General features: G+C 36.8%; 1 protein-coding gene across 1 annotated transcript; it reads left to right on the top strand.

Annotated features, from left to right (window-relative positions):
• The first annotated feature begins 2,689 nt into the window (after positions 1 to 2,689).
• Positions 2,690 to 22,756, top strand: kcnj6 (potassium channel, inwardly rectifying subfamily J, member 6). The gene is made up of 3 exons (XM_015396062.1): positions 2,690 to 2,876; positions 16,942 to 17,862; positions 21,604 to 22,756. Exons 2-3 carry the CDS (start codon positions 16,965 to 16,967, stop codon positions 21,954 to 21,956), a joined length of 1,251 nt encoding a protein of 416 aa, XP_015251548.1. The 5' UTR covers positions 2,690 to 2,876; positions 16,942 to 16,964; the 3' UTR covers positions 21,957 to 22,756.
• The last annotated feature ends 1,277 nt before the right edge of the window (positions 22,757 to 24,033 follow it).

Here is a 24,033-nt window from a genome sequence, read left to right as displayed (position 1 = left end):
GCCTTTGCAAAGTTGAAAATTTGAGCCAGAAGATTTACACGCGGTGGGAAATTATCCATTTTAATAACCCCAAAGGGAAATAAAATGTTATGGTAACTCATGGGCAGTTTTTTCAGCAAGGTTTTATAGATATTGATAGCTTCTGTAGTGGTCTGTTTTTCAACTTATCTAGAGAAGCTTTTAACCGAAGACACCCTGTTGGTGTTTAACAGTTTTCTAAAGCAGATGTTTATTGGTGTCCCTAATGTTCTTCACTTTAAGAAGAATTATTCTTTGTGAAATCATCTCCAGAGGAGTTCCCCCCATGGTTTTACTAATGCTCTTTAAATCTCTATCTGCTCGTATGATCAGAAACGCTTATATGGAGACAATGGAGTCTGGGATATGATCCTTCGCCGACGTGTGAGTAAAACGAATAATGCTACATATCTGTTATTCTGGGTGGGTACTTGCTAGTGCTTGGACTTCTTCTAACTTATGTCCTTTTGTTTTGCACAATTTGTTTTAGATCAACTGTAGCAATACTGAATGGAAGGCATTTTTAATCTGCAACTCACAGAACACAATTTGTATAGTTGTACTCAAGAATTTGAAGAGGTGTAACTTTTGTTTGGTAATTGTGTTAAATTTAAAAAATATATACAGTTACAAAACACCAAAGTAACAATGCACAAATAATTTTGCAACAATAGTTCTCAACCATTTGAAGCAAAACTGAGAATGTAAGAGGTTTTTGATGTGCAACTTGTAGAACAGAATTTGTGTACTTGTACTTAAAATTTGAACAGGTGTAAAAAAAAAATGTGTGAATTATTATTTTTTTGTTCTACACATACAAAACTTAGAATGTAACTCTCTCTACACCTTCAAATTCACACTTACAATGCACAAATAGTTTTGAAACAAAATAACCTTCATACTTAACCCCACACTGCTCCCCGGGTGCCACACTGTGGCAGCCCACTTTGGGTTAAATGCAGAGAATTATTTTCTCCAATGTGAGATCAATAAAGTTCAATTACTGTTATTTCGGTGTATGGTGCGAAATTTCAACAGGGAACAATTATTTCTGTATAACATGAGAATAAAGTCAGAATTCTGACTTTTTTCTCAAAATTCTGACTTTTTTTCAAACAAAAGTCAGATTCTTTTTTAGAATTCTGACTTTAAGCTCAGAATTCTGACTTCAGAATTTTAACTTTAATGTCAGAATTCTGATTTTTTTCTCGGAATTCTGACCTTTTTCTCAGAATTCTGACTTTAATCTCAGAATTCTGACTTTTTTCCTCAAAATTCTGACTTTTTTCTCAAAATTCTGACTTTAATCTCAGAATTCAGAGATTAAAGTCAGAATCAATGCACAAATAGTTTTGAAACAAAATTAAAGGAATAGTACACCCAAAACATGATTAGCCTTCATTTTCTACTCACCCCCATGCTGAACAACACTCTGGAGTACTTTTTTGATATCTCAAATGCATCTGGAGATCTGGGAGGCTTCTTGCTGTCTGCTGACATTCAAATAATGGAGGTCTATGGCGCCCGAGGCAGAAAGGTCCATAAAAGTCCACAAAAAACGTGTCAATATTCCTCCATACTGCTGGTCCAATGTATTCCAAGTGTCCTGAGTGGGTAGCGTCCATAATTTACTCGAAACGAAGTCATTTAGAATGTTTTTAGAGCCTAAACAGTAGTGTATAGGATTTCCTAAAAGCGCGTTCACGAGTCTACGGAAACCGCGGCAGACCAAACCAGATGAAAGTGCGCATTCAGCGTCTGCTCTGCCGATAATGCAAGTGTAGACGAAGAAATGTGCTCTTTACCTGTGCAAAGAAAGAAACAACGAAAGAAAAATGTCTGAGGACTTCAGTGTTGAGGAAGAGCATGAGTTCTTTGCCGAGCTGAATGCACACTTTCATCTGGTTTGGTCTGCCGCGGTTTCCGTAGACTCGTGAACGCGCTTTTAGGAAATCCTATACACTACTGTTTATGCTCTAAAAACATTCTAAATGACTTTGTTTCAAGTAAATTATGGACGCTACCCACTCAGGACACTTGGAATACATTGGACGAGCAGTATGGAGGAATATTGACACATTTTTGTGGACTTTTATGGACCTTTCTGCCTCGGGCACCACAGACCTCCATTATTTGAATGTCAGCAGACAGCAAGAAGCCTCCCAGATCTCCAGATGCATTTGAGATATCAAAAAAGTACTCCAGAGTGTTGTTCAGCATGGGGGTGAGTAGAAAATGAAGGCTAATCATGTTTTGGGTGTACTATTCCTTTAACCCCACACTGCTCCCTGGGTGCTGCACAGTGGCAGCCCACTGCTCCCCAAGGTGATGGGCTAAATGCAGAGAATTATTTTCTCCGATGTCAGATCAATAAAGTTCAATTACTATTATTTTGCTGTATGGTACATTTCAACAGGGGACAATGCCCCGTTGGCCCCTCTCCTAGATACGCCTCTGTCTCAGCTCAGAAAAAGATTTTTTTCTCTGCCTAATTTTATTACTACATTTGATACTACTGTGAATAATGCATTAATCATCTATTTCAGCTAACAATGTCTGCAGAATGAAGCAGGGTGAGATTGGTATGGTCTTATCACATTTCTCCGCCTCTCTCTCTATATTTCCCTCCTCACTTCCCATCTGTGTCTCTCTCTCTCAGTTGAGGGGTGGAGGCAGACGGACAGGCTTTTTTTCTTGGATGGATGAAGAGAACAGAGAGAAGGGAGGAGAAATTAGTAGCTCTCCTCCTCAGTCACTGAAGGCTGTGATTACCGGAGACCTCCTGCATCATCAGCGGGGACTTCTTGATGGGGAGCGGAGAGATGAGCTGAGGAGCTCTTATTGATCCGCTGCATCAGGTAAGCCTCCCTGCTACCGATGATCATCGCCTGTTAACATGTAATCATCTGTTTTGTGAGGTGGGGGTGGACAGTTACATAACAATGCAAGACGAAGCAGAGATTGATAGAGATGGGAGTAAGAGCGGAAAATGACGCGTCTGGAAGCGCATCTGCGGATCACTTTGTTGTTGTTTTTGGTTTTGTTTTGTTGTTTTTTCCCTCCCGGTGAAAAGGAAACAGCCGGTAAAGATGGAAGAAACTGGAAGAAAATCCCACCAGGCTGTATGGGAGCCTACAGGCCTCCCATCACCAATGGAAACAATTTAGACCAATAAACGAGGCAGCTACTGATTAAGGAGACAGGGAAATTTTCTCATGATTACTTGGATCATCTGCGGTTTGTACCTGATTCCCAACAAAATAATTGAGCCCAGGGTGATCACACAATAAAGCCCTGCTGTGGTCATAAAGATAAAAAATTAACCAGTGCTACAAGTGAGCATCCATTACCTACCTGCTTAATTATCCCCCAACCCACGCAAAACTCCACAAGTAGAAAAAAGTTGTTTAAACAGGTTAGAACTGTGTACGGAACATGATTAGAGCCACTCAAAAGAAAAAAAAAATACTAATTTTTAAGTTGTATTTCTGTATAACATGAGAATAAAGTCAGAATTCAGACTTTTTTCTCTGAATTCTGACTTTTTTTTCTGAGAATTCTTAAATCTCAGAATTCTGAGATTTAAATCAGCATTCGGAGAAAAAAAATCTGAATTCTGACTTTTTTCTCAGAATTCTGACTTTAATCTCAGAGTTATGAGGTTAAAGCCAGAATTTCCGAGAAAAAAGTCAGAATTCTGACTTTATCCCATATTAAACTGAAATAATACTTAAAAATCAGTTAACTTTTTTAAATTTCTTGAGTGGCTCTAATCCTCTTCCATAACTGTGGGCTGGACTACCCCAGAATAAATAAATTAAAAATTGCTAAATTGTCATATAAGTTCCAAAAAGTGCAATATATCATTTCTGAATAATAATTGTGCATATTTAAATTTCAATCGTCTAAATAAAATTTTGCTCAGTACACATTATGCATTTTGACATATTTATTTTGGCAGAGAAGGGAAGTAAAAATAAACATGCTCATGTTTTGTAGGTCATAAACCTTTTATAAAAAGCTACTAAAAATAGGAAATATTTTTAGCAAATGACTTGATGAAGTAGTCATTTAAGATTTGTGTCCATATAAACTTTATTATTTTTTTTTACATTTGAGGTAACTAATGAGATATTGTGTTCTTAGATTCAATTTTTTTTTACTGTGCATCTTGTTTGTAGTACCATTATAGTAGCCTAAATAAACTGAACCCTTTCTTACTTTTATAAAAATAACAGACTAACACTGTTTCCTGTCAAAGATGTTATCTTTAATATATTTTAGAGGAAGATATCAATGAATATATAGAAGCAAAAACATCCTCTCTTATTTATATTTCCTTATACACTTCAATTAGCATAGCAGCACATCTAAAAAAAACAGGAAAGTAGAAAACCTTTAGTTACTGGCAATTATAAAACACACTGTTTCAGTTTTTTTTTTTTATCTTAATCCAAAAAAAAGAAGAAGAAGAAGGGGATCCCAACATCTCTGTACCATATAGCAGTTAAAATAGGCTCTGTCCCAAATGCTGCATCAGAGAGGCAGGAATGATTGCTTGCAAAGTTGAATGAAAAAGTAAAAATACAAAATCCTTAGTCCAGAACTGATTGACATGAAAACTCAAGAACCAAAAAACTAGGAGACACTAGGGAGGAATAAACCAAAAGAATGACGAGGATCCAGCAATGAGTAACTGAACAGAACAGGAGGTGTACATGTGGGAGACAGAAACAATGGGAGGACTAATTAGCTGATAGGGAGCAGGTATAGACAGAAGCAACTAGAAGAAGCTAAGGGAAAGGAGACTGGCACAAGGGGGCAACAGAGAGTAACTCAAAAAATAAAACGCTGCTTAAATGTTACACTAAAATGGAAAAGAAACCAATGACCAAGAAAACACAGAATGACATAAATCAAAGTGTAAATGAAAACTTAAAAAGAAATTTAAAGGTATATTGGAGAATATTCTTTTTCTGGGTGGATCATCAAAATAAGTGGTCCTCTTAATTGTCCATCATTGTGGTGATATGGAGTCTGACATAGTGGAAAAATCTTCTTTTGGAAAGTAAGCTTGTATGAGCGATGATAACAGCAAGTTTTAAACAGAGCATGCACGAGGAGAAATGGGCTTGCATGCATTTAATAGGGGTTCCTTCTCGGGGGTGGGTACAGGGTTGTGCATGTGCATATTTCTTATAAAATGAAGAGGGTGGGTCTTTTCAAAATTTGTGAAAATCCTCCACTATACCTTTAAACAGAAGTCATCTAAGGACAGAATCATGACAATAATCTTTATTAAAAAAAAAGATATAGACTGCTCAAATTTCCACCTCTTTTTAGTTTTTTTACATACAAGTTTTTAGCACTGCAATAAAGCTACCAGAATTTAAAAACATTTAATATAGTTAGGTCATACAAACATTGAGATAATTATTTAATTAGAATGTTATTTATTTATTTATTGTGAACACAAATCACCTCTAATTGTTACGATTAACATGCTAGCTAGTACAAGCTAGTAAAGCAGCATATATTATCGCCACAGGAAGTTAGTAAAGTTATGGTTTATTATTAATATAGGCCATTGTTTCAAAACTAAGATTTTACACCTTTAGTTCATTTATTCACTATTTTGCTGTAATACCTCACCTGAAAAGAGAAATAACACTAAAACCAAAACAAAATGAAGACGTCTTCTTGCAATAACATTGGTGTAGTAGCAGTTTATGGCCTATAAGAGCCATTTTTTTTCTGCAGAAAGGCCTTTATTGGTTTTAGTAATTAAATTAAACAAGGTCTAAATATTTAAGCGGTGGACTGAACCTTACATTTATGGCTTTTGAAACATGGTTGTACCAAATCAAATTTCTTTTATCATAAAATATTGACTAGGATTTACCTTGAAATATTTGGACAATATCTTAACATTAATATTTTTAAATGTATTCTTACAATATTTGTTGACCTAAACTGAACTAATAATTTTTTTTTCTCGGAAATATTAAAACTTGCCTCGCTTTTTTGTTGTTGTTTTTTTTACCAGAAAATTACATCTAGATGCTGTCTAATTTTCTATGGCTGAGTTGTACATTATATGTTTCATAAGTTTTTCACTTTTCTCCTTAAAATGCAGCACAATATTTTAGTGGATAACCTGGATAACATTATGTGACTTTATTTGTAACCACTGCACATGGACTCTGCTCTGACCCTCCCCTTATGCCTGTTTTCTGTCTCACTGAGTGCAGTTTTAAAGGAGTTTTTGTGTGCATCTGTTTGAAACCCAAGAAATAAAAGAAAAATGTAATATCTGTAACTTGTTTCCTATTGTTTATGTTAAAAAACCTCTCATTAGATTTGGTACATTTGGTACAGTCACAACTCTACCTATTGCTGTTTATATTTAAATTACCTAGCCACAGATATCTGAGGAAAAATATTGGAGATGCAGCAGATTAAGTTTTCCATGAAGCATTTGTCAGTGATGGGATTGTTAAATGTAAACTAAAAAGTGATTATAGAGGTAGATGGAAAGTAGCAGTGTAAAAATGTATGAACTATTACTTTTGAAGATATGAAGCAAACGCTTATGGGATTTGTGTTTGTTTTTTATTACATTATAGGACCTTATTTATAAGAAATTGAATAACACAGATTGAACCATTTCCCCTTTTCTTTCCTTTTTCATCCACAAGCTAATGGAAAGCTGCAAAGCTGAAACAATGTGCTCGCCCATTGAAAGTAGTCGTTGAATGCTGCTATGAGTCACTGTTTCAAATCTGTCAGATTTTTTATGCTTTTTTAATGATTTGAAGAAGTGATTTATTTGGCAACCTTTAAGGCCAACAATAATAGTAGTGTGGTCAGTGGTTTTTATTCATTGGCATTGCTAAAGATGTTGCTTTTAATTTAAGTCAATTAATAGCCTCAATGAGAAATGTCCCTATAACAGTGACTCATATGGTGCAGGTGTTCAAGGAGTAGCAAGGCTGTGAAAGGCTGAGGCTTTAGATTTGCTCTATTTACATATTCATTGGGGAGTATTCTCTGATATTTTATATATTTAACTTTATTAGGTATTCTCTTCTAAAAAAGAAAGTACTAAAAAAAGGCTGTTTCATGAGGTAAATGTCTCATTTATGTTGAATTATAATATGTAAGTGACAGTGGAAAATGCAAAACAACAGCGGCAGTGGCTTAGCAGGCAGGGGTTTGTCCTACAATCGAAGGGTCGATGGTTAGACTCTTTTAAGAACTTAGTTTTTGTTTACCCCCTGTTAAAAAGTATGGGCTACCTGGCTGTCATGGAAATAATACTAGACCTCTCTTATTTTCATCTGTTTCCTTTTCTAAAGGTATATTGGTCAAAGAATGGATTGAATAAAACAAAAAAAGGTAGTCCAATATTTTCTCGTATGACTATTTTGTTAATATTTTTTACACGTACATAAATACTCCTACCCACCTTTCTATCCTCTAAAGGATCAATATTGTCATGATTCTGCCCCTTCTGGACTTGTTCTGCTTAAGTTTTCATTTTGAGTTTTCAGTTACACTTTGATTATTGTGATTATGTGTTTTCTAGGTCATTGGTTTCATTTCCATGTTGTGTCATTCTAGTTGTTTTCTGGTTGTATTTTAGTTCTTATGTATTTGTTTTTTACTCTCTGTTGCCCCCTTGTGTCAGCCTCCTTTCCCATAGCTCCCTTCTAGATCCTTCTGTCCACACCTGCTCCCAATCAGTTGATTACTCCATTCATTGTTCTGTTTGGCATACATGCACCTACTCTGCAGTTACTCAGTGCTGGATTCCCTTTATTCCCTCCTTAACCTGTATATTCCCATTTGTTCTGGTTCCTGTGTTCCTTGATTAGTTATTTATGGATTTATGTTTCTGTTGCAAACACTTGTTTTTAAATCTGCAAGAAACCACCTCGGCTTCCATCTCTCCACTTGGGTCCTCTTCAAACCTCCACACAACCTGACAAATAACTTACTTTTTTACTTCTCTGTAACTCTGAGCTGTAGTTCATGATAAGTCAGTGGTATTTCTGAGAAAGTTGTTTCCTGGTGATAACGTGATGGAGATAACAGGCATCGGTGCACCTGGGCAGTCATTCACATGTTTCTTCTAATTACTGTTTAGCTGCCTCAGTTTTCTGCTTCATTGCAGGGTTTTAGAATATGACAAAGAGCATTTGTTGTAGGGGGGGAATTATGCATGATGGCTTCAAGGGTGTATTTTCCACTGGGACTGAAGCAGCATGCCCACCCCCCTCAATCCATCATCCCACCTCCCTTTTTTAAAAGGGCTATTTTTGTCTGCACTTTCACAGCTCTGGGCTGACTCCCAAACCGATGCCTGGCTCTTTAATTCAGTGATGAGGTCTCAGCTCAACTCTCTTTTTTGGATCATCTCCAGAGAATCAGTTCATAATAACAAGATTTTGAACTGACCTTTCCACAGTTGTACTGCAGTGTTTGCAAGAGCTGAGCTTCTCCATCAATGCCTTGTTATAGTGTTGCTTTTCCCAACATAAGCTCTAGAGAAACACTCTGAAAAACTGAGAATTATATCTGACGTCTGTCGGGCCTGTGCTCAGCTGTTCAGATGTCTTAAAATAGCTTGCGTTCCCATGTGACCCCTCCTTTTCATTTTTGCCACATCTGTCTCATTCTACCTGGTCGATGGGACCCTCCTTCCTATAGTAGAGATAACGAAAAACAAACTGATCAGTGTATAAAGTCTAGGTCCAGCGATATTCCTTTACACTGTTGAACCAAGGCTTCAGCTCACACATCGGGTCTACATTCACCAACATCCTGCTGCAGGCTAAATGCGTTTTTCAGCATAGCTGAGCTTGTACCACCATATGCTGTCTACGGAAACCTCTGGTGATTCTGACAGAGACTTAATGAGCAGATTTAATGCTTTAAGAGGTTGAAGTCCCATTTATTTTACCCCTACTTTGCTCAGAGTTGAGTGAACCGCTGGCAAATCGCAGCTCAGACTGATGTACCATTTTCCAGTTGAAATAATTGGAATAAAAGATGGAGAAAATGTCTGGCAAAAGGTGGACTCGTAGTTAATTCAGGCTGAAAAAGCAAATGTAAAAGTCTGAAAACCATTTGCTGTGTCAGATTTCTGTCGTTTCGACTGACCTTACCTTCCATTGTCTTGATCAGTGCTTCCCTGGGTGTTACAATTTTCCTCATCCGTAAAAATCAAGACTATAAAAGTTAGAATCAGTGGATGGACAAATGAACGGTAGAATCTGCCATAAAGGTGATGTGAAGCACTGAACCCCTCTTCTACCAGGACCTTTGAGAGTGGTCTGCAGTCACTGAGGCGTAGAAAGTTTTCTCAGACGTGTCAAAGATCCTCCAGTTAAGCTCTCGCCTCTTGACAGCTCGCACACAATCCACAAATGCAGACAGAATCCCATTAAAAGAATAGTTTGAGTTCACTAATAATGTCTCCACAGACTGAAATAGCATGAACTACATGTGGCTAATAATACTTCCGAAAAGCAAAGTATTTATTTGATTATTTATACTTGTAATTAACCTTTTATCCCTTAACATTTTAACTGCCTTAAAACTAAAATGAAACCTATTGATGAGTTTGTCGAATTTTCTATTATCTAAAAATTTAAGCACAGGGATAAAAATAATTGGTTATGGACTCGGTTAAGGTCGGTTTTAATTGAACCAGGTTTTTTATGTGGTATTTTGTGTTGAACTTTTACTTTAAGCACAATTTCAGAAATCTAATGCTCCGACCTTTTTTGAATCCTGTGCTTAAAAATTAGTATAGGCTCATTAAATAATAGTAACTAATAGAAACTAACAAACCCATTCTAGAAACTATTAAAAATCAAATTATTTTGTCAGGCTCAGAATGAAAGGACCCAGTATTCGAGGTGGAAACTCAGATTTAACAAAACATTTATTTAAGAAGGAACTGCAGTGAACAGCTTCAGCGTCTAAGGCAGGAACCTCTGCAGGAGGAGAACACAGGTTAATATCCATGTCTATCTAACAGATGATGATAATGAACTGTGAGTCACTAACCTGGTCTTAAAGTTCAGTCCAAGCCCAGACAGAAATCCAGCAGGAGTCCGAAGACAGGTCAGGCAAACAGATCAGAACAGGACCAGGCAGGCTCAGAGGTCAAGTGGCAGCACGGGTCAGAATCAGGCTATCAGAAACACTTAGGAACGCTGCACAACTCTCACCAAAGGTTCAAATAATCTTGTACTGATTACAGGTTTGAAGGCTGGTTAAATAGAGGCTGGAGCAGGTGGAATCAGATGAAAGGTAATGAGAACTGGGCAGAGCTGTGCAGGTAAATGAGTGATCAGACCAGACATCAGTGCCAAGATCATGAAAGATTTTGATTAAAAAAAAAAAAAATAGATAAATAACTAACTAAAACTGAACTAGAATGAAAAAAATCCAAAGCTTGTTTAAGTTCGTATCATAAGTCTGATAGTGAACATTTTCTCATATTCAAATGAAATGATCAAAAGAATGCACATGATTTTTTACTCAATGATAGTTTGGGTAATTTTCTTTCACTGAAAAGAAATAATATAAAAACAGAATTTTATATTTACTCAATTTATTTTTGTCTGTCATTATAATGTATGTTTATTGATGTAAACATAAAAGGGTAACATTTTTCTAAAAGCATCGTATGAAATAGAACTAGAATCAAAGAAATGGAAACAATTGTGCGTCTGTTTTCAGACTACTAGTAAGAACTAAAGATCCCATTCAAAGCATGTCCTCCTAAGTTGCTGAACTCTTAAAGCAACAGTTTCATCTGTTGATCAAATCAGGCTTTGTACTTTTGGCTGAATGGTTTAAAATAATGGAAACATCCAACTATAAATCATTCATTAAAAAACTCTGTTCAAATTTGTCACAGAAAAGGGTTTTGTCACATTTTGACCAGTAATGTTTATAATTTGTACAAAATATGTTTTATAATTAAATCCTGAATTGCTAAGATGAGCCACAATAAAAAATCTTTTAGAACAACCTTAGTATTTATTTATTTTTTAATAGCATTAACATTGTATGAGAGTTTGTAAGCACTCCTAAGTGTATTATGTATCTGTAATATCTGAATATTCACTGTAGGCTTTTTCAAATTTTATTTTAGTCAAATATTATCCTGAATGCATGCCTGTTGGTACCTACAGTACTAGACTAGTAATTAGGAATTAGTTCCTAGTATTTTGTCTTTATTGTACCTTGGAGCACCCTTAGAGCGAGCCTCTTCCAAACAGGTCTGCATTGTCTTTTTTTGTTTGTTTTTTTCCTTTTTATTTTTATTTTTATTCACGGATATTCAGTGAAACAAAAAAACAGATGTTAGCTGAATGGCAGCTCTGTGCACAAAGCAAATCACGGCACATTGTTCTGGCCAAACGAGATGAAACAGACAAATGTTATCCAATGTAGTGGCCTCATCCAGCTTACATTCCTGCTACACTCCTAGCCCTCTGTGGAGCCGAGCTGCACGTTGTCATGGAAACCAGCACTGCTCGAGCTGCTGATATTCCCCCAGTGAATGGCGAACAGCGAGGGCTTCAGCAGAGCCCATTTGTTCCAGTGGTGGAAGCACTGATGGGTGGGCTTATGAGGCTAAGATAGGGAGAGTGAAGGAGATCTGTTCTGATCTCAGGTCAGTCCTGCAGCTCAGTAGGAAAAGGAGAGGTGGGAGGGGGGGGGGTTATTTCTTCTTCTTCTCTTTGCTGACAGAGCAGTACAGCATTATGCTGTAAATCAGCTCTTTATAGTAACATTCAGCTCACTTTGATGACATGAGAGCTGTCATATTTGGGATGTTACATGAAATGGAAAATCAAGAGGTTTAGAGGGGATACGTTGTTCAAAGATTTAAAAAAAAAAAAAACTGTCAACATTTTAAGCCTGGAGTGTGCTCACGGCTTTTATTACACCCTTAGTAAATTTTCCTTCATAGCTGTTTTATGAGGCAAATTGCTTTAATTTATTTGCAAGTTTGCTATTAATGTCTCCTCATTAATTTGACTGCTTTGACTGCATCACTATGATATGCAGAAAGTGTGTGTTCAGGGAAAATAATTAGAAAGCCTGAAGAAGTTGGATGATAAGCAGAACTTATATAAAAGTTGGAGGGAAGATCTATCAAAATACACACATATTAAGGGTAATAAAATCATTTTGTTTCATAACTTTTGCATTAAATGGTTTGGAACTAGTTAGATATTCTTGAACATTTGATTTTTAGCTCAGGAATTTTGTACAGCTTCTTAATGAATTAGAATATTATCTCAATTCACGAAGTGATTTACATATTCTAAAGCTTGACAACAATAAGCTGTTGGTTTTAAGCCTTTTATACATTCTGCTCACAGCTACAAAAAAAAATTTAATAATTCAATAAAAACGCGAAGATACATGTTTGTAATGTGTGTAACTAGTACTTTAAAAATGATTAATGAGCTTCCTTCAAACACATTTAGGGGAGATTAGGAATTATTGTAACAATGGGAGGCAAGGCAAATTTATCTACACATGGACAAAATTGTTTGTACCCCTCGTTAAATAAAAGAAAAACCCCAAATGGTCACAAAATAACTTGAATCTTAAAAAAGTAATAATAAATAAAAGTTCTGTGAAAATGAACAATTGATTGTCATGCTTCAACAGAATGATTTTAAACAATAAACATATAAAATAGGCCTGGACAAAAATGACGCCACCCTTAACTTAATACAGTATTTCACTGCAATTAAACAGTTCCTTTAGGTGGCAGTGAGACTTCTGCTCCAAAAAGAGATATTTCTCTTTATACTACAGTATCATCTCAGACAAAATACTAGTTTTATACCAAATGTAATGTCTTCAAAAATACTGTAAAGAAAGCCAGCACTAAAAAAGAAAATATTCTGTGGGCGGTGGAGAGAAAACCATACTAAAACGCTGCAGCGATGGATGTTGTGTTGAACTTTGCTGAACTCCAGCTTAGACAGGATCGATTCGAAAAAGCACATCTATTTTCAACAAGGCTCTTGTTTCACTCAAAATAGCTGCCATTAAAACCCTGCTTTCAGCCATTTTTATTTGCTTTTATTACTCATCATTAGTAAATCGCTGCTCGATTTCTCTTGAGCAGCATTAAAATCTTGTGTTGTTTTTTTTTCCTTTTGATGTTTGGGTGATGACACATTTCCCTCTGGCGTAATATTGACTAAAGGCGTTTTGTACTACAGATGGTGAATCTGCACACTGGCCTTAAACAAGAATGATTAGGTAGGCTTTTATCTATGATATTTCTTTAGCTGCGACATCAACATGAGCTTGTCATCCTGCTGAATTTTTAACTCTTTAGGATTGTTTCACCAGAACAGTATCTAGTACTGTGTATCAGGCACAAAAAAAGAAGAAAAAAAACATGATTACACAGAACCTTTAGAAATACAGATGAGAACTTATTTGGTGTTTTGATCATGCTGTAATTGTATAGAATAATATACCTGTCAGTCCTTTATAAAATGATAAATCTATTATCTATTAAATCTATTATCTAATTGACATTTTTTTTGGATATAAATAGCATAACGCTGCTGTTATCTAACAGATGTCACCTGATTTTAGCTAACAGTCAGTCAGTGGTTTGTTCCATATTATATAGTGATTTTATTCATAGTCACTGTCTGATGTTGGCCTGTTTGCAGATGTTAGACTTAAAGCACAGAGAGGAAGCATACTGGGCTAAACTAACTAACTAACTGATGAATTTAAATATTTTTCTGCCCCTTTTTTGCTTTAGGTTTTCTACTATTGAGTACATTCCTTTTAAAATCATATTAAAACTTAAAATATGGTCCCTTACTCAGTGCACACAAGGATTGGGCATTTTTTTGGATAATATAGTGGATAGCTTCCAAATGAAAGAATGTTAAATAAGTGTGTCAGATCTATTGGATCATTGTATCCTCCATTTCATATCAAATAAAAATAGTAGGAAAAAGAATACCGAATGGAAAATGTATGTTGGTATTCTAAATAATCCAGAGGTATTTAAGGAGAATAAATCAGAAAAACAAGCTTATAAACAAGAGAATGACAACAGGTAACTAAGCCCTACTATCCTCTGGGATGCTATGAAAGTAGTTATGTGGGGGAAAATTGATTTGTAGAGCAACATATAACAAAAAGGTCAGACAGAAACTTTATTAGAGAAAAATAACTTGAGTTAGAAATCTGGACATAAAGACTCAAATGATCCAGCTGTATTAAGATATATCAAGGAGGTGAAGTTCCAACCCTCACCTACAGTCATTAGATCTGGGTAATGACCGAAAGGACAAGATCGTTAATACAAGCGACCGAAATTAGTTCCCTTCATAGGGTGGCTGGGTGCACCCTTCAAGATTGGGTAAGGAGCTAAGTTACCTGGGAGGAGCTCAGAATAGAGTCGTTGCTCCTCAATGTCGAAAGGAGCCAGTTGAGGTGGCTCGGGCATCTGTTCTGGATGCCTCCTTGATGCCTAACTTGGGAGGTGTTCCAGGCATGTCCTATTGGGAGGAGGACCCGTAGAAGGCCCAGGACACACTGGAGGGACTATGTCTCTGATCTGGCGTGGTGTCGCCTCGGGTCTCTCAGAGCAGCTGGAGGAAGTGTGTGCGGATCGTGAAGCTGGGCATCTCTGCTTAGACTGCTGCCTCCATGACCCGGCCTCGGATAAAGAAGAAGAAAATGGATGGATTGATTCCCTATCCAAAATATGATATCAAATAGGGAAATCTTCAAATAACATGAGAGTAAGCTTGAAACAATCACTAGATTTATCTTGTAAACTTGGTTTGAAGTTATGGGGAGATACAAATTAGAAAGGGAAATCAAGATTCTGACTTGAGTGGCTTATGAGCCAAAATTCAAACCAGGAAAATTGATAACATTTTTGAACAATGGGTAAACAACGGTATAACAACGTTAAGCACAATCATGAACAAGAATACATTCAAAAGTTTCCAAAGTCTAAAGGAGGATTATGGCTGTGGTGACTTAGACATGTTTAGATATTTCCAAGTTAGAAACTACCTTGAAAAAGAATTTAAACCAAATCTTCTACAAGAACTGAATGAGGTGACCTTAACATTATGTAATGTATATAAAAACAAGACTAGGAGGCTGATTTCAAAATTATATCAGGGTTTAATAAAGAACAAAGGAACCTCAACGTTGTAATTATGAGACAGATGGGTAAAAGAGTGTAAGATTTCACTATGTGATAAGGATTGGATAAATATATGTGATATTCAGCGAACCACTACCAGCTCCAGGATGTGGAGGAAATTCTGCTGGAAAAACATTGTGAGTTTTTTTTATGACCCCTATGATGGACAAATAAACTTACACAAACACAGTTAACATATTGGAGAAGGTGGGGGGAGCAGCACGTGCAGAAATACTGTAAGGACATAAGGACTACATTGGAAACGATACTGGGTTATAAATTACCATTTTCAGGTGAGATTCTGTATTTTTGTAAACTGTCAAATTGAAAAGTTCAATGTGAGGATAGATATCCAGTAAAAATACTGTTAGCTGCAGCCAAAAAAATAATCACTAGGAAATGGTACAGAGGTGACCGTTCAACTCTGAGAAACTGGATGGACGTAGCGGAGGAGATCTTTAACATGAAAAAACTCACATATAAGTTAATACTGAAACAAGTTGAGTTTCACACAGAATAGGACAAATGGACAACATACCAATACCAACACAGGAGATTAAGCACATTCAACCTACCTGTATTATTCTTATGTATGATTTTTTATCTCACTGACACTGTTTTTGTGTTTTCTGTAATGTAAATACAATAGAATTTAAGTGGGGAAAAGAACACTGTTGAAAATACAATTTTGTTTGTAAATTAAGTATTTTTTTCTATCATTTAGTTTTTTTTAATTATTCTTTTGTAGTTACTTTTTTATTTTATTTGAATTTATTTACTACACTCCTTTGCTCTTTTTTTTTCATTAGCATTTTCAAATTCTTAATCCCAAAGATTTGTGGAGGACAAAAAGGAGTCGTTTATATTAACACTGATCTGCTAATCTATGCATTTTTTATAAACATCTTTGGTTCTTTTTATAAATGATTTGATTGTAAATCAAGTATAATCGGCTTATGGGTTAATACGAGGAAATAAAGTTATATGACTCCTAGAAAGGTGCATAATATCTACAAGCAGGACCTCCATAATTTATTTAGGTTTCATCAGTAGTAATAATATCTTTGATGACATATGTCTCAAGCTCCTCTGTTTCAAGTACAGGCAAATGGATCTGACATAAATGGATGCAACTTTGACTTCTTGACTTTTCTGTGACTTTTTATGAGCTGGTGTTGTGTAAGACAACTTGGTTGTATACAAACTAAAGTAAGGATTAAGTTACACACATGGGACACCTATTTTCATTGTAAAATAATACTTAAACAATAAACTTCTACCATTTTATGTCCTGGTATAAAGTGTGTCTTCAATGATCTTACAGATGTCCAATGTCAACACTGCAAAAACGATCTAGAAATAAGGAAAAAGTCTTAAATTCAGTGTTTTTATCCTTATTTTGAGTAGGTAAATAAGATGATTTGCCAGTGGAATGAGTATTGTTGTGTTCTTGAAATAAGGTTATTAGATATTATGCAGTTGAAATAAGACAATGCAAAAGTTTTTTTCTTATTTTAAATGTAAATTGTCTTGTTCCATTGGCAAAGTGTCTCACATACCTCCTCAATTCAAGAAAAAATGCACTTCTTTTAAGCAAAATTTACTTATTTAGATTTCTATTTTTTGCAATGAAAGGCCGGACCTGCTAACGCACTACTGTTTTCATGTTCCCCATCTCATAGGCTTGAATCCACTTAAAGACCCCATGGAGCAGGATGTGGAGAGCCCAGCCGCCGCCAGGAAGCCCAAGCTGCCAAAGCAGGCCAGAGAGGACCTGCCTAAGCAGCTGGCAGAAATGGACAGAGCAAAAAAGATCCAGCGGTATGTCCAGAAAGACGGGAAGTGCAACGTCCATCATGGGAACGTCCGAGAGACCTACCGTTATCTGACAGACATTTTCACCACTCTAGTGGATCTCAAATGGCGGTTTAACCTCTTCATCTTTGTGCTGGTGTACACAGTGACATGGCTTTTCTTCGGCCTAATGTGGTGGCTTATTGCCTATCTCCGGGGTGACCTTGACCATATAGCTGATAATCAGTGGACTCCATGCGTCAATAACCTCAACGGCTTCGTTTCAGCCTTTCTGTTTTCCATTGAGACAGAGACCACGATTGGTTATGGATACAGAGTTATCACGGACAAATGCCCCGAGGGAATAGTTTTGCTTTTAGTCCAGTCAGTGCTGGGATCTATCGTCAATGCCTTCATGGTGGGCTGCATGTTTGTAAAGATCTCGCAGCCCAAAAAACGAGCTGAGACACTAGTGTTTTCCACCAATGCGGTCATCTCAATGAGAGATGGACGGCTGTGCCTGATGTTCAGAGTTGGAGACCTCCGAAACTCGCACATCGTTGAGGCTTCAATCAGAGCCAAGCTTATCAAGTCTAAGCAGACCAAGGAGGGGGAGTTTATTCCTCTCAACCAGACGGACATAAATGTTGGTTACAACACAGGAGATGACAGGCTCTTCCTAGTGTCGCCGCTCATCATCTGCCACGAGATAAACCAGCACAGCCCCTTCTGGGAGATCTCCCAGGCTCATCTGGCCAAGGAGGAGCTGGAAATTGTTGTGATTCTGGAGGGAATGGTGGAGGCCACAGGTGAGTATTCACATGTATACTCTAAGAGCCTTTCCTCCAGCTGTTTAATACATTAAAGATTTTAAAGAATGGATACAAAACATATAAGTCTAAAGCTACAAAAAAGCTCTAATGTTTAGGTTGCACATGGTTTATGTAATGCATTGACAGCACATACAGTCTTTTGATGTTTTTCAGATTTATCCAGATCTATGTGAAAGTTATTGCTATTTATTGACTGTGGCTCCTGAAATTGTACATTTTTCAATTATTGTTACCACTTTGGTTTCCACCAGTGTGGTAGTCAATTGGACAAGCATTACATCATCCTTTAAAATGTTTATCTAGTTTAGCTCTACACACCGTCAGATGTCTTAAGAGACACTATTTTGTCAGACAACAATCAAGAGACCTTTTTTTGGGTTGTACGATATATGGTGAACATATAATCCTGGAATTTGAGTATTAAGCCCCAAACTATCCGTACTTTTACTATATTAAGGTTTGATTCAACCAGCATCTTTCCTCCTCTTGAGTTTCCAAGAATCTGCAGTCTATGTGTGTGTTGATTTGGAATTTGAAGTTTTTAACAGTTCTGGTAGTGTCTTATGAAGCTTTAATGAACATTCAATCTGGAAGACTCTTATCAGCTTCACCTGAGCCACCTGAGATGTCCCTTCTTTGGCTCCAGCCAATCATCTCTGGGCCGCACCTTCTCCGAATCCAATCATCTTTCAAGATCCCCCTCATTTAGCTCCTGGCCTAGCTTCTGTCTCGCCCACTCTAGTGAACTTTCACCCTCCTCTGTTCCATCTCCTCCATCACTCTCAGGATATTTTCAGTCCCACCTGTGTCCAGGCCCCAGGGGAAGATTACTGTCATTCTTTTGTAGGTTACTCATCCAAGCAAATGTTGGCACGAGTACCAAATAACTTATTTTATTTATGTCACTGTCTGCTTCAGTCTCCACAAACCCCAGTCTGCCTGAGCAGATGGCTGCTCACACCGAGCCTGATTCTGCTGGAGGTTTCTTCCTGTTTAAAAAGGAGTTTTCCTCTCCACTGTCGCTGCATGCATGCTTGGTGTGAGGATTGCCCAAGAATTAATACAAACAACTGGTTTTCCTTAGATACATATTACATTAGATACATTAGATATTTGGAAGAATCTGATTGTTTTATCTTTGTAAATAAATTGAATAATACTTTTCTAATTTCACCCTCTCTGTGGGAGTCTCTCCAGGGTGAAATTCACGGAGACCATATATAAAAATGTCATATGCATTACTTAACAGAACAGTAAAAAACAATCCCGTTTTCAAATGTTTGTTGTCATGTAAACCAGCATATTTTTGATTATGCTCTAGTATGCACAGAGAATTTGGTGGTTAGCATAGTTATCTGCTAGATATCATGTGTACCTTTTGTCTGACTTACTAACTCCAGTTACTTATAGAACTTTAAAATGAGATTTATTAAGACAAAACATGTTTTCCCCAAGGTAATTTGAACTATGTAACTAAGTTAAGAAAATTTTGCAATGATCAATGTGACTGTCCTGGTTGAAAGAATATTTCAGTAGGTTTGATTCTCCTTTTAGCTTTAAAGAATAAAAAAATTATTTAAAAATAAAATTTTCACTCTAGTGCAACAGTCCACTACTGTCCAGTTTCACAAACTTGGAGAATGAAAGTCAAATGTGTGCTTTTAGTTATATAGGGTCTGCGTGATGTTCACATTCAAATGAGCAGGTGTGTGAAAATTCTATACACAAGTAACAAACCGCTCAGCAAGCTGTCCAAACTGAAGTCTGATATTTGGAACCATTTTGGATTCAAAACAACTAAAGATAATGTGCTGGATAAAACAAAAGTAGTTTGCAAGATCTGTAAACCAGAGGTCAGTTATTGTAGAGAGACGCTACAAATCTCAGAAATCATTCAACATATCACGCTATGCTATCTTCCAACAACTAACCTTCCAAGCTAAACGTGAGGCTTCAATTTGTTTTGTTTTACTTTTCACTACAAGTTTGCACTTTTGAGACAGTTTGAGTTTACATCTCAAGTGTAAAATATCCGATTAACAAGTTTGAGTATTTTAAAAACACAGTTGAACCACTTTCATTACTGTAAAAACAGATTGAATCGAAAATAATCAATTCAGAACTGTAAGAATCGAAATCGAATCGATTAAGCTCTAAAATACCCAGCCCTGGCCCCCTATACAACAACTAGGATATTTTCTTCTTAAAAACACATTCTTTTTGCATAATAAACACTCTTAACAGCCTGACTTTAGATTCAAGATGACATACAGGCATTTGTCTATATTTCAGCTTCAATAAAATATTATACACACTGTTACATAAGAACTCAGTGGCTTGTTTTGAAACAGATGCCAGAGCTGCACAGAGCACTCTGTTTCTTGCAGACAGCCGTGCTAATGAGCACACAAGTTAATGTCAAAATATGTAAATGCTGGTGGAAAAGGATTTAACAGTTTGCCAACTGGGGAAGAAATGATGGGGGTTTTTATCAAGTCACAGACACTTTATGAAACAGCATAGATTTAATTATGTTGGAAATATTCAGACTGCATTTAAGTGACTAGTCATGGCCAATGTTCTTCAGTTTTTCACAGTGGAAAGAGGAACATGATGTGCAAAAGATTTTCAAATGAGAGTTTTTTTACATTCTCATTTATATGTAAACTAATTAATCCACCTATTATTCTTTCTCAAGAATCTAATGTTAATAAATCCATATTTCATAGATCAAGAAATCCATTTATCTGTGCCCAGATAAACCGAGAATGAAAAAGACTGAGACAAGTTAAGGGTAAATCTTAAAAACAGAATAAAAGACATATCTCTCAAATTTTAGATTTTAGACCAATCTGTGCTGTTTTCCACATCCTGGCAGCATCCATTTTCATGTGTGAAGGATGCCAGCCATCACCGTCACCTGTGCACCTGCTCTTTAAAGCCTACTTGGACATGTTGATGCTTTGACCTAAATGCTAACATCAGCGTGACAGCATGCTCACACTGAGATGGTGACACTAGAGTGGAATTTCACTATTCCTACAAGAAGACCTCCCTATCCCATTCCTCTGTTCCACCGTGAGCTAGAGGGATTCTGATTTTATGTTGTGCAATCCTCGCTTAGATCACCATTATTCCTTCATGTTTTAATTTTTTTAGTAGGATGTTTTGCAAAATGAATAAGTCTTTGTTCCAAAATAAATTGGAACTTACATCTTAAACGTCATGCTGGTTAGATAACCACAACACCAGCTTGTCTGCTTTGCAAGTTTAACTCAAATAGAGTGTAGTTTATAACTTATTTACTGCTCTAAAAAACTCATTCTCTTTAAAAATGCCTCTCTACTTACAGTAATGGTTACTCTGATTTAAAGTATTACTCATTTTCAGAAGTTTGAGTCCATCTCTGTTTGGCAATCGTGTTTTTTTTCGTCAAATATCAGGTCCGATCATAAGAAAGTAAGACAATAAAGACAATTTTTTTTCATGCTAAAACAAAATTACATGTTCATCAATTATAGTAGCTTGATAAATTTGCAACAATTAAAATAGTAAGCTTTAAATAAGTAAAAGAATCTTAATCTTATTGTCATTGAATTCATTCTGAAACCCCCAATTTTTGTTTACCTATCACCTTAGGATACGAGCATTAAGATGTCAAATTTGAACTGAATCGCTGTAGTATACAAGAGTTAGATGTTCCCGTTGTGTTTCCAGGGATGACCTGCCAGGCCAGGAGCTCCTATGTCAGCAGTGAGATCAAATGGGGCTACCGCTTCATGCCAGTCCTGACCCTGGAGGACGGCTTCTACGAGGTGGACTATAACAGCTTCCACGAGATCTACGAAACCAACACGCCCACCTGCAGTGCCAAAGAGCTCTCCGACATGGCCAACCGTGCCCGACTGCCCCTCACCTGGTCGCTGGCCAGCAAGCTGAGCCAACAGGGGCTGCCTGAGTCCCAGCAGGAGGGCCAGGAGACCAAGACTGCCCCAGAGAACGAGGAGAACAGTCAGACTGCCGAAAGGAACGGGGATATTACCAATCTGGAGAGCGAGTCTAAAGTGTAATGAGAAATGGACAGTGAGGAGAGCAAGTTTGTGATGAGATTCATGGATTTCACTGCAAACTGTCTGCTGGGGATGGTCCCACCATGAGGACCAAATAGCACAGTAGACCATGTAATCCTTCACTTAGACCTGCTACCTTTCAGTGAAAACAGAACATGTAGACATGAGGCCCACAGCTGGACTGAGAATCCTCTGCAACAAGTGCATGTTTCAATTATAATGTGATGTCCTCCCGACAAGATTCCTGTTATTTTTTCTATTCAGATATTCCTAGGGGGCATTTGCATAAGTATTTTTGTACATAATTACGAGCAGTTTTTGAATTCTTTGTTCTGTTGCTGTGTGAAAATCTAAATGATGTTTGATACTACTACCTTTAGGTTAGTTCTGTATATACTCTATGCCTTACCGTATGTATAAAGCTTTCAATAACTGTTTTTTTTTCAGAAATATATCTAAGCATGTATAAACAGTTAATTTATCTTGTTATCTGCACATACTGTACCACAGTAATCTAAGAAAAACATACATTTCAAATGGATGCAAGCTCTAGTTGAAACCAATGAGTCGTTTTTGTTCCCCGGATGAGAAATGTGTTTATGATCAAACCACACCAAGCCATGAGTTTGCTGTTTACAGCTGTAGACTTTGGACAACGGCCCTTTAAAACTGCATTTTTGTCACTTTTTTGCACACTGGAGACTTCTTGTCGGGTGGAGGATGTTAGATGATTTCCTTCAGAAATCCCTCACGTCACCTAAAATTATAGACAATAAATAAACAGTGAGTTGGTTATTATGCACCTGAGGAGGTCTTTGGTTTGATTTCTTTTTTTGTTGTTGGGAGAATATTTTCCTAAATTGCCTTATATGTTTGATCTAGTCTTTGTATCTTGAAGTTCAAGCTAATCAACCTTAAACTTGTTTTCTTTTCAATGTCAATCTGCAGAAAATTGGATTTGTTTATTATTGACTTAAATTACTAGTTTAAATTCTATTTAGTATTTCTAAATTTTAGCTTAAGATCACAGATCTCCCTTATAAACAGCAAAAACCAATATAGAAATAGATGCAATAACAAAGTTCTTACATAAAGTATCTTAAACCAAATAAAATACACTTTATTGACCACATTTTTTAATCTACATAACACTTGAAGAGGGTATTTTTTATTACTTAGATTCCAGATTGATTGCATTGCTCTGTTGGGAATGAAGAGGATAAGATGCAACTGATGGACTTCAAAACATCCACAGGTGCATCTGGCGATAAAAAGAAGCAGCTCAAAATAGCTTTGAGAGAGCAGCTGTGACAGAATCAGGGGTTGACTGTTGACTTTACCTGAGCTGAGCTGCGTGTCGTACTGCTATCGTCAGAAGAAGCGAAGATGTTGCTATTATATAGCAAAAAAAATACATTTATGGTCAACTTTACAATCGATTTATTTCAAATTGCAAATTATTACGCTTTGACTTCCAGTCTTGGGGAAATGCTTTTAATATTTGCACTTAAAGGTATTGTGGAGGATTTTCGCTATTATTTGAAAAGATCCGTCCTCTCCATCTCTCCACTTAAAAAAAATTTCACATGCACAACCCTGTACCCGCTCCAGAGAGGGAACGTCTATTAAATGTGTGCGAGATCATCACAAGCCCATTTCTCCTTGTTTTACTAGCAGTGATGTGAAATGGATTTCTCTAAATAACATGCCAAACTTGACATGTCAAGTAGAACATTTGCAACTGAGGCGTCAGTGGGAAGTCCAACCTGTGCTCTCAGTCTACGCCATCGCGTGAAAGAATCTTCCAAAAACACTCGGGTCTTGTTTCTCTCTCCTGAGGCCTTTCTTTTCTTCTCACACACTTCAGAGACACTTTTTCTCTTACGATCCTCTGCCATTTTCAAAGAACCACGTGAGGAGGGTGAGCTGAATCCGTAGCACACCAGATATATGCCTGAAAGTGCGCATGCACAGAAAAAAATAGCTACCTGTGGACGAGCAGGTAGGACGGCCTTACGTCAACATATCACCAGAATGATTGGCAATTAGGAGGATCGCCTGTTTTAATAATCCACCT

Source organism: Cyprinodon variegatus, unplaced genomic scaffold (genome assembly GCF_000732505.1).
Source record: "Cyprinodon variegatus isolate N-32 unplaced genomic scaffold, C_variegatus-1.0 Scaffold774, whole genome shotgun sequence".
Lineage (NCBI taxonomy): Eukaryota > Metazoa > Chordata > Actinopteri > Cyprinodontiformes > Cyprinodontidae > Cyprinodon > Cyprinodon variegatus.
This window is presented reverse-complemented; position numbering and strand designations above follow the sequence as displayed.

Coding starts and splice junctions, on each gene's coding strand:
- kcnj6 (XM_015396062.1), top strand. CDS start 16,965: ATGGAGCAGGATGTGGAGAGCCCAGCCGCCGCCAGGAAGCCCAAGCTG. Junction 17,863..21,603: donor GGGAATGGTGGAGGCCACAG/GTGAGTATTCAC, acceptor TTGTGTTTCCAG/GGATGACCTGCCAGGCCAGG.